This window comes from Paroedura picta, chromosome 1 (assembly GCF_049243985.1).
Source record: "Paroedura picta isolate Pp20150507F chromosome 1, Ppicta_v3.0, whole genome shotgun sequence".
Taxonomy (NCBI): Eukaryota; Metazoa; Chordata; class Lepidosauria; order Squamata; family Gekkonidae; genus Paroedura; species Paroedura picta.
This window is the reverse complement of record NC_135369.1, coordinates 100,388,514-100,399,787: the sequence shown is the minus strand read 5'-3', so window position 1 is coordinate 100,399,787 and position 11,274 is coordinate 100,388,514. Positions and strand designations below refer to the sequence as shown.

Genomic DNA, 11,274 nt, shown 5'->3' with positions numbered 1-11,274 from the left:
TTCTGTCCAGCCAATCAAAGGGAACGCCGGGAAGGCGGGAGCGTCGCTGTGCCTGCCGCCCTGCCTGCGCATGGAGGACGTGGTTGCTAAGTACGTGTCCCAGAAAGTCAGCAAGACCCGCTGGCGGCCGGTCCCAGCGACAGCCCTTCAGCCGCCCGAGGTCTTCGCCACCGGCTCGTGGGACAACGAGGTATATCGGGCAGCCTGGTTGCGCTCCTCTCTCCCTCGAGCGCTTCCTTGGCTGCCACCAGTTCCGTGCTGTGCACAGTCGGTGCTGCTATCTTTGCGTTGGCTGTTGCACAGCGCCGGCGTCCACTTCTCGTGGAGGTCCTTCAGTCGGCCTCCGCGTTTCCTCCTTAGGCTGCTCTTTAGCAGTTCGGGTTACCATGAAATAGCGTATTTTAAAATTTTAGCCAGATATTTTTGTTCTGTGCATTTGTCCTACTGTTAACATGTTGGAAATGGACGAGATAGCGAAATTGCCAAGTAGATGTTTTAAAAAGATATATCTCGGCTCACAAAGTAGGTAACGTAAAACGGCATACAGTTGTTAAAGAGTTAACGATTTTTTAAAAATCGCCCACTTCGATAGTGTAAAACGAATCTCATCTACCTGTTCTAAGGCAAACTGTAGGAACAGTAGTAAAATATTAATCCCTTAATTAGAAGGTTGGTGCTTGAAAGTGTGTAGAAGAGTTTTCCTGGGTGAGGGGTGGCCATTGCTTCCGGTCAGTGTCAATTTCTCAGCAGAGGGGGGCAAAGAGCTTTTGAGGAAGGTCTTAAATTTAGGGGCTAGACAATTTTAGAGAAGACTTGTGTGTTGTGATTCTTTTGGACAGGCTAAAAAAAATTAACTTCTACTCCTTTTTTACAATGGGAATCACAGATTTCTGTCTCTTTTTTTATGCCCCATTCCAGTGGGTTAAATGATCAGTCTCAGTTTTTCTAGGGTTAAATTAAATTTAAAGAGCTGACTTTTAATCTGGTGAGCCAGGTTTGATTCCCTGTTCCTCCTCCCCATACAACCAGCTGGGTGACCTTGGGCTCGCCATAGCACTGATAAAGCTGTTCTGACTGAGCAGTAATATCAGGGCTCTCTCAGCCTCATCTCCCTCACAGTGTGTCTGTTATGGGGAGAGGGAAGGTGAATGTAAGTCGCTTTGAGACTCCTTCTGGGAGAGAAAAGCAACATCTGAGAACCAACTCTTCTTCTTAAACTGTTCACTGGGGGAGGGGATTCTCAGCTGATTTCTCTCTGTCGTTTTTCTTAGGGTCTCACTCAAGCCAGTAGAAGTTCTGTGTTTGTATTGTTTTTGATAGCTATATGATGTTTAGACAATATTTCATTCTTTGAACCCTGTGAATATGATGGTAAGTAAGCTCTGTAAAACAATATTGAAACCTTTAAAGACTTCTTAAAATGAAAATGTGGTTAGTATCTGTTGGTAAGTTATAAACAGCTTTCTGTAGAAGATGGTGATCTTCAACTAAAGTTTGGGTTTTTCTTTTTTGGTCCTCTTATAGGAAAATAATATTTCTATATGGTCAGTCGGTGACTTTGAAGGCTTGGGCCTGAGTGGAGAATATCATGGAGAACCACATCTGCTATGTGATATCCAACATAGTGGTGATGTTATGGATTTGCAGGTAAAAAATGCTGTACAATGGTTTTTAAGTCTGAAAAGTATGAACTATGATGCAAAGTAAATTCAGTTATTCATGTTGAAAAAGAGCTCCTTAGTTCTGTTGTTTGGGACCCCCCCCCCCAAATACATGGGACAGTGGCCACTGACTTAGTAGTTAACTAAGAAAATAAGATGAGATTTTTTAACAAACCTGAAATCTGTGTTTCCTTAGTTTCTGGATCAAGAGAGAATTGTCGCTGCATCATCCACTGGAACTGTGACTATATTCAAGCATCATCAAAATAATGAGGTAACAGTATTTATTTTCAGGTGTTATTACTATTGTGTCAATAATTGTATGGCTTTTGTAGTTCCTAGAATGGTTAAACTTAAAACTCTTGAATGCTAAGAAAGTATTTTTGAATGAACAGTTCTTTTCCATCTGTTTACTTGGATAGTGCTGTAGGCTTCTTTATACATATTCTCTAGAAATTACTTCCCAACAGCTTTCTGATTTCTCAAGGAGTTGCAAAAACAGGTAGAAGAAGAAGAAGAGTTGGTTCTTATATGCCGCTTTTCTCTACCCGAAGGAGGCTCAAAACGGCTTACAGTCACCTTCCCTTTCCTCTCCCCACAACAGACACCCTGGGAGGTGAGTGAGGCTGAGAGAGCCCTGATATCACTGCCCGGTCAGAACAGCTTTATCAGTGCCATGGCAAGCCCAAGGTCACCCAGCTGGCTGCATGTGGGGGAGTGCAGAATCGAACCCGGCATGCCGGATTAGTTGTCCACACTCCTAACCACTACAGCATACTGGCTCTCTTAGATAGATACTGTTAGATACTGTTAGTTGACTATGTAAATAATGAAACCCTGAAGTTGAGAGTAGATTTACAGAACACATGTCTACTGTGTGTGGAAACATTGAGATAAACTTGTAATTATGCACTTATACTTAAATGAATGACCGAGACCAAGAGCTACTTCTGAACAAAAATGTATAGGATTAAACTGCAGAATCAAAGTACTAAAACGTTGCTACATTTTGAGAACCCAAACAGACAAATCTGTAAACTGTTTGCTTAGAAATACTTGTATTTAAGATGGTGTAGATTGAGTGTAACAGTTCATCTGATTTCTGAATGGTTCAAGATTTTGTTGTTGTTTTGTTTGTTTGTTTTGCAGAAATTAATACTTTGTACTTTAAAAATCCTAGAATTACTCAACTAGATGTTTCTAAATAAATCCTTGTTTTGATTCTTTTTTACTTGTTTCATAGACTCTGTCTGTAAGCCGGAAATGGGAGAAAGCACATCACTATAATCCATCGTATAGTAGTGCATCATGCACTGGGATCGTCTGTAACAGCCCAGAAATTTTTACTGTTGGAGAAGATGGCAAAATAAATTTGTTCACAGCTGAACATGTAAATCCTGTTCGCACATTAGGTAGGCAGATGACTTCTGCACTCATACAAAATGCTTGTTCTGATATTATAAAATGTGTTGTTAATCTGAAGAACATTTCAGTATTGAAATATGAATCTTACTGCTAATAAGGAAAGAAATCATTAACTTTTTGCCTTTTTATTTTTCTCTAAATAGGCACAACCATTTCACAGTCATGTGTTAAATTTAAATTTAATTAATGTCATATTGTTGACACTTAGTGGAGACAACATGCATCGCTATCATCTCATGCTTTGGGCTACCACTTTAAAACGTTATAACTGTTAGTCTTTGATCTTGTAGTCTCATTAAAGTCGCACTAAGATTCATTGTCATCAATTTGGGCATTTTAACCATCTGTACTTAGGCTTCCAGCTGTCATGTTCCATGGCAAATCTCCCACAAGAAGACAAACTCAAAGTTCAGGCCAGAAACGTAGTCGTTTATTCAGGAGAGTACCAATGGCATCACAAGCCTTCTGTGTTGCCAAAGAAAAATTTAAAGCAATTGTGGAGGCAAAATTCTGCCCCCCCCCCTTTGCACACAATTCAGTTTCACACAGAACAGTCTTATAATTAAAGGGCAGTACCATTTACAGTTGACACCTCCAGGTGGGAATAAACAGCCAAAACAACTGAGTACACAATAGGGAGCCAGATGGCCGGGAGTATGGGACCAGAAAGGCAGGGGGAGGAGTAAGACAACCTCAGGACAAGTCCATGCAGGGTGTTCTGGGACTTTGGTCAAGCAAACCATGGCAGGAACTGGTGGCTACTTGACACCAGCTATGGTTTACATCAAGAATATATATTTAAAAAATAGTAAATCAGTTTGTGGCAACCCACAGCCGGCACTTGCAGAAAATTGTGTTTGAAATTTATCTGCTTTTTATTCTAATATTTTCTCAAGCATGAATTGTTCAGAACTTCGAAAAATAAAATAAATTTCAGTATATATTTGATTTTTTTACAGACAATGCTGACAGTAGTACTCTCCATGCTGTTACATGTCTTCGTACAACTGAGATCCTGACAGTTAATTCAATTGGTCAACTCAAAATATGGGATTTCAGACAGCAAGGAAATGAGCCATCACAAATATTTTCATTGTAAGCAATTGACTTTTGGAGCATGACATTTAATTAATACTTTAGCTCAACTTAATTCTGTAGCTGTAACAGATTTCCTCTTTTCTTGTTCTCAATCCTCCAGAAGCTTTCTCTTTGAATATTTATTATACATTGGTGCATTTGAAATGAGACAGTTAGGATGAAATTTACATTCAACTGTTCATTTTATAGATAACAAAATTCTGGTAGTTTTGTGTGAAACACTCAACGTTTTATTCTGGATGCTTTTTGGGGTGAATCACAGTGCAATTCTGTTCATGTCTGCTCAGAAGTAAGCTCAGTTGTATTTATTGGGGCTTAATCTGTGGTAACAGTGCATAGGATTCCAGATTTGCAGATGACACCCAGCTCTTCCTCCTGATGGATGACCGCCCTGACTCTCCCCCAGAACCCTTAGCCAGATGTCTGGACCAGTGACAAAATGGATCAAGGAGAGTCGCCTGAAGCTCAACCCTGCAAAGACGGAGGTGGTTGAGTAGGAAGGGACCATGGAGGAAGCGCGTCTGCCCAACCTGGACGGTGTGCATCTCTCACCAACGCACTCCGCCAGGAACCTGGGCATGATCCTGGATGCTTCCCTTACAATGGAGGCCCAGGTCACGAAGGTAGCGCCGCTGGCATTCTAACACCTCCGCCAAGCTACTAGCGCCCTACCTGGACCCAGAGCACCTAGCCACAGTGATCCACACGACGGTCACCTCTAAGCTGGACTTCTGCAACTCGCTCTATGCAGGCCTACCCTTATCCTTGATCCAGAAAACACAACTGGTGCAGAATGCACCAGACATCATGGAGATCCCACATCCAGCCAGTAATCCAACAACTTGTCTGGCTCCCAGTTGAATTCCAGATCAAGTTTAAGGTTCTGGTAATCACCTTTAAGGCCATATGCGGTTTGGGCCCAGTGTATCTGAGAGTCCGCCTCCCTGCCTATACCCCCAAAAGAATCTTACACTCCGCCACCTCCAACTGGCTGCGGATCCCTGGCCCCAGAGAAGGACATTGGACCTCAACAAGGGCCAGAGCCTTCTCAGTCCTAACCCCCACCTGATGAAATGAGCTCTCTGAGGAGATCAGAGCCCTGCCTGAACTTTCACAGTTCTGCAGGGCCTGCAAGAGGGAGCTCTTCCACCAGGCATTCGGTTGAGGCAGACCAACTTAGAACACCTACTGGGTCCCCAGACGCCCCTCCATGACTGAATGTTACTGTTAATTGTTATTTATATATATATTATAAATGTGGTTTAGTAATTTTTGATACCTTATTGGAAAGCTGTTGATGTTACATGTTTCATGTAAGCTGCATAATGTTCAATGTAAACTGCCCAGAGCTGTAAAGAAATAGGCGGTATAGATATCTAAATAAATAAAAATAATCAATTTATTTATTTATTTATTTATTTATTTATGGCTGGTTGGGCAAGGATTGAGGGCTGAAATAGATTGGTAATTGTTGTGAACTTACTGGCTGTTTTAAAGAACTTCCCCACCATTTGTAAACTGCTTCGCCGGAGTGGTAAGAATAATGCAGTAAGGGCATTGTGGGAGGAGAAAGGGACAGGGAGAGTCCAGGATAAAAACTCGAAGGGGCCAATCGGGAGCCGCTTCACAGCTCCTGATTGGCCCCTCCGAGTGTCAGTCCAGGGCCAAGGGGCCAATCGGAGTAGTGCGCGGCTCCCGATTGGCCCCTTGGCCCGTCCCGGACTGGGAGGTGAGGGGGCCGGGGGAAGAGGCTTCGCCACCGGGAAAGGAGCAGGGCCAGCGCCACTTTGAAGCAGTGGGCCTGCTCCTTTCGCCGCGCCGAAGCCCGGAACTTGGGGGGGGGAGGCTTTGGCGCAGCGAAAGGAGCAGAGCCTGCTCCTTTCACCGCGCCGAAACTGTGCCCTTGGGTGGGAGGCGGCAGGGCCGGCGCGGTGGAGGGGGCTGCCAGGAAGCCTGCAAGGCCGGTGGGGCCAGCTGCACCCATGCTTGCCCATTGTATTCCTATATACAATGGGCTTTAAATCTAGTATCAGATAACTCAAGTGTTCTTGCAAACTGTAAACTTAAGTACTCCATAGCCATAACCTATGAAGTGATGGCAGTGATTGATGCCTAGAAGATGCTGTTTTTTTTGTTTGTTTTTAAAGTATTGTCAGCCCAGTCTTATTTTGGAAGATACTCTTAAAATCAACTGATTTCCAACTTAGTAGGCCTAAACTGCATTGATGTTAAATCTCCAGGTTGTGTGTTCTTGGTGCCCATTAGTGTTAATGCTTACTTATTCAGAGAAACAGAGTGTTTTTTTCAAACAAGTTTTTCTCCCCCTTTACAGGACCGGAGAAAGAGTTCCACTGCACTGTGTTGACAGGCATCCAAATCAACAACACATTGTAGCTACAGGTGGCCAAGATGGAGTGTTAAGTATTTGGGATGTAAGGCAAGGAAACATGCCAACTTCATTACTAAAAGCTCATGCAGCAGAATGTAAGTACAGAAACTAGCTCATGAGTCTTTTTTAATGTAGTTCATGAGTCTTTTTTAATGTTGTCATGCTTTTAATTAAGGACATCGTCTTCTCCCATGTGCAGAGTCCTGCTTCATTCTCATCCACCTGTCGGGGGTGGGCCACTTGGGAATAAGAGGTCAGGTTGTGTCTTTGTACATTCATTGAGACTTTGTAGTCTACTCAGTCCCATTGAGGAGTGGAAAACTTGATCAGGTTTAGGATTACAACTAAATATGAGAACTAACCTAGTGTTGTGGTTAACATGTTGGACTAGTACCTGGGAGACTCAGTTTCAAATCTCCAATCAGGCATAGGACCTCACTGGGTGACCTTTGCAAGGCATTTTCTCTGAGCCTAATAATCTCACAACATTGTTGAAAACAAAGTGGAGGTGGGGGAAAGGATATTATTAGCTGCTTGGGTTCCAGTTGGGTTCCCGGTGCTGAGGCAGCCACATTGGCTACCAATTGTCTACAGGATCAAGGTTTTGGTACTTTAAGGCCATCTGTGGCCTGGGCCCCACATATGTGAGGGACCGCTTGTCTACTTATGCCTCTCACAGGGCTCTTCATTCTGCAGGTTTGAATCTGTTGGTGGTCCCTGGGAGGTGCACCTGGCCTCAACCAGGGCTAGGGCTTTCATGGTCCTGGCTACAACCTGGTACAATGAGTACTCAGAAGAGCTGAGGGCCCTGGGTTGAGGAAGATTGGGTCCCTCCCCGTGAGGCCCCTGAGGCAGGAGTACCTCTCCCAAATGCTCACTGCACTGGGAGCGTGTTGCAAAGGGGGGAGGCGCAAATGTGCAGCCGCGGCAAATCCGCGCCTGTGTATTTGCGGGCGCCGGCATGCTGGTGGGCGCAAACGCGCAGGCATGGACCTGCTGCACCTGCACGTTTGTGGTCCGCCGACACCCGCTCCTCCCCCCACACAGCACGGCGCTCGCGCCAGGAGGCAGCCAATCGCTCCCAGTGCCACGCGCGCCACTGGGGGTAGGGAGGTGTGCCTGCTGGCGCACTGGCCTCTCCCTCCCTGCTGCGGCCCGGTACCACGACCTCCACGGCCCCGTGGTTGGGGAGCACTGGTCTATATGATATCCATTTAAGTACTTAATGGCTGGCATATCACCTCTTCTTTTGTTTTCTCTCCAGTTACCAATGCTGAGTGTTGGAACATGAAGTTACTCCAGCTAAATTTAATTAAGTCTGCTAACATTTCTTCACCCCAGTTATATTTGTTCACTGTCATATTTTATTTCTTTCTGCTATAAATAGCTTCTAAATGGTTCCTAACTTGCCTTCTTCCAAAAACAATGTTGAAGGATGGATGGCCTAAAGTGAGCTGTGTAAAGAGAGAAAGTAGATCTGATTGGTAGAATTTGCTGCCACGAATAGGTGCCACCTTCAAACCTTACAAAGTGGATTCTTTGTTAACTGCTAAGATAAAATTTCACTGCATTTCTGTGGTGGAGTACATACTATTTGGTGCTCTTCTACACCATAAATAGATGGCCAATGATATTTGATGTTTTCAAGAATTATAGTTGTTGGTGTTGTTGCCACTTTTGTAGTTTGGCTGTTCCCCTAGTCCAAATTGGAATAAGCAACAAGTATGAAAAAGGTACAGGCTGCTGGCTAGTCTTGTTTAAGAGTTCATAGATGGAAAAATTAGGAGGCTGTAGGCTTGTGTCTTTCCATCAGATTAGCTGTGTTCACCCTTTGCTGCAAGCTGCCATATGTCCTTAACTCTCCAGCACAAAGGGGATGTGGCATAATCTTGCCCTTGTCAAAGTACCACAAGTGATACTTGTATTACAAGAGTTTTGTTTGCCGTGTACTCTTCATTTCTTGTTGTTGTGCAATAATTACATTTATGCATTGAAAACTGGATTGGGTTTGAATATCTGTTGAAGTGTTTTGCATTTTTGTGGTACAAGATTGAAGGATTATTTTCTGCTGTTCTAGAGCACAAGAGTGACTGTAATGAATTAAAGTTAGAGACAAGTTGGATGGTAGAGTTCAATTGTTAAGAGACATTTTGGAATGGTAAGAGCAGTTCAAAAGTGGAATGAATTCCCCACGCCCCCCTGGTACTTTTTTTGCTAGATTTCATCAAGCAGAGAGAAAACAACAACCATACTCCCCCACCCCCCCCAACATCAGGCTACATTACTGGGCAAATGGGAGAATAAAAACAAATAAAATTTCAACTGTGAAGAAGAAATTACACTTAAAAAAACTTCTTAAGCTCTCTCAAGGTTATCCATTAGACATCTTTTATTAGTCAATGGTTACCAAAATAATAAAGTAACTTTTTGCCATGCATTGTATTCCATGAGTAATAACTTTTTTCAAATCCACTGTATTCCATGAGTTACAAAACCTTTTATAATGTAGAACTATAATCACATTTTTTAAAGAATCAAACTTTTATTCTTTCTTTGGGTTTACCTTCAGCTCCTGGCATGTTGTATTGTTGTTAGTTGTGAAGTCGTGTCCGACCCATCGCGACCCCATGGACAATGATCCTCCAGGCCTTTCTGTCCTCTACCATTCCTCTAAGTCCATTTAAGTTTGCACCGACTGCTTCAGTGACTCCATCCAGCCACCTCATTCTCTGTCGTCCCCTTCTTCTTTTGCCCTCAATCGCTCCCAGCATTAGGCTCTTCTCCAGGGAGTCCTTCCTTCTCATGAGGTGGCCAAAGTATTTGGCCAAGATATTTGGCCACCTCATGTTGTATTAATAACAGCCAATTATAATAGTGTTCTGTGTTTGCATTCTGTACAATGTGCTTATATGTAGACTTATTTTCTGTGCAATAAATATTCATGTTTGCTCATTCAGTGTGGGAAGTACACTTCCATCCTTCCAGTCCTGACCATCTGTTCACTTGTTCAGAAGATGGCTCTTTGTGGCATTGGGATGCATCAATCACTGTTTCTGGGAAAAAATCTCTGCTGCATACAGGTAAAATTCAAGTTTTGTACTATCCTGAAGGACTAGACATGCTGTATTTCAGCTCCTTAATGCCAAGCAGCTTATTTTTCATATTAAGCAATTGTTGTTTAAATATTCTAATCATGTACACTGCATTGTTAATTATCTATCAATTATATTTTTCTTCCTTCTGGCAAATCACCACAGAAACAACTCTGAAATACTAGATAGTAACAACAAGAATAATTATAGAACGTGATACATTGGCATTACACTTCAAACGGTCATCTTTTTCTGTACACCTTTCTAGACATCATCTAAGAAAATCCTCATTCTGTTTTTTAAAATAACATAGAAAAACACCAGAGTTTAATAGAAAGCAATGGATAAATCTTGTCAGAGTTTTTCATGCCAAAATATGATAAATAATATGTATCAGCCACTGCTCCTCCAAAATTTGTGATATATTCATTATATCAGTAAAGCAACAGACCAGATCATATTCAGCAATTCAGTAATAAAAGGGAATTCCATCTTCAAGTTCTTATGACCATTTCTCCAGAATTAAACGTAGAACATTTAGTGCCCCAAGCACGACAACTTTCTCCACAGTGCTGCTGTGCCCATTTAGTTTTGAACCACGAGGTAAGAAAGTAAAACCTTCTGTATGTATAGCATATAATGTGGGGGATGATGATGTCAAACGTTTTGCAACCTTACTGATTTAATATGCAGAACAATATGCAATTTCTTGATTCTAAAGATCAAACTTGACTTTCCTTGATTTGCTTTGATTACAGGAGGGAGAAGCAGTACATTTCTGTCTCACAATCCAGTGAACCAGTCAATAATGACCCCATGGCTAAGCAATGATCCTGCTAAAGACCGCATAGAAACTACCAACTTAATTTCAAGTCCAACACTATCTATTAATAGTTTAGATGTTTTAAGATCATGTCTTGTATATGGAACTGATGCAGAATCTATTTATGTGAAAAAAAACCTCTTTGCATGATTTTTATTTCACTAAACAGAATTTGGTTAGTGATTTAGATCTGAGCTCTACAGTACTTTAGCCACAGCCATTATTAATTGTAGAAACGTGACTTGGAATGAGATGAAATACAATTCAATCTTGAAGTGTGCACACATGTCAACTGTCATAAAGAAATTTCATTATTGTGCAAAAGAGGTTGCTGTGTTTCCAGCAACTTATATAATGGTCACAAATACAAAACCGATCAACCACATTAACAATCCTTCAGTCACTGGAGAACGAAATGAAAGCGTGGGAAAACTTATACCTTTCACATTTCTGTGCCTGGAAATTTCCTGAAAATTTTTTTGGTATACAGTAATATAGCCTGTTTTCACCATACCCTATATTATTCAAAAAAATTATAAGTATTATTAGGAAGAAGAGCAATAATCTACTGTCTAAAGTTATTATTTGTTAAGAACAAATTGTGAAATTTATTTAAGAGCAGCTTCATAAGACTGCTAATGTACGATGGATCCCATTTGCACTGGCACCATTAGACACCATTTCCTTGACCTTCTTTATGCTTAAGTTTGCCGAAGGTAAAATATTTTGTAAAGTGAGTTTCAGGATTTTTACAAATTGTTTTTATTAAAGTATCATTAAAAATTA

The 11,274-nt window shown here is 41.9% G+C and overlaps 1 protein-coding gene across 2 annotated transcripts; it reads left to right on the top strand.

Annotated features, from left to right (window-relative positions):
• The first annotated feature begins 35 nt into the window (after positions 1-35).
• On the top strand, positions 36-11,274 carry NUP43 (nucleoporin 43). 2 transcript variants are annotated; one of them, XM_077350200.1, is made up of 8 exons: positions 36-190; positions 1,525-1,647; positions 1,858-1,935; positions 2,905-3,073; positions 4,046-4,181; positions 6,517-6,668; positions 9,531-9,653; positions 10,424-11,274. In XM_077350200.1, the coding sequence occupies exons 1-8, from the start codon at positions 71-73 to the stop codon at positions 10,636-10,638; spliced, it is 1,116 nt and encodes a 371-aa protein (XP_077206315.1). In that variant the 5' UTR covers positions 36-70; the 3' UTR covers positions 10,639-11,274. The 2 variants fall into 2 exon arrangements, with proteins under 2 accessions (XP_077206315.1, XP_077206324.1); XM_077350209.1 differs by lacking the exons at positions 9,531-9,653; positions 10,424-11,274 and adding an exon at positions 7,838-9,524.

Excerpts from the sequence above, each read along its gene's own strand:
- NUP43 (XM_077350200.1), top strand. The coding sequence starts at position 71 with ATGGAGGACGTGGTTGCTAAGTACGTGTCCCAGAAAGTCAGCAAGACC. Across the intron at positions 1,936-2,904 it reads AGCATCATCAAAATAATGAG|ACTCTGTCTGTAAGCCGGAA; the intron begins GTAACAGTATTT and ends CTTGTTTCATAG. Across the intron at positions 6,669-9,530 it reads AAAAGCTCATGCAGCAGAAT|TGTGGGAAGTACACTTCCAT; the intron begins GTAAGTACAGAA and ends TTGCTCATTCAG.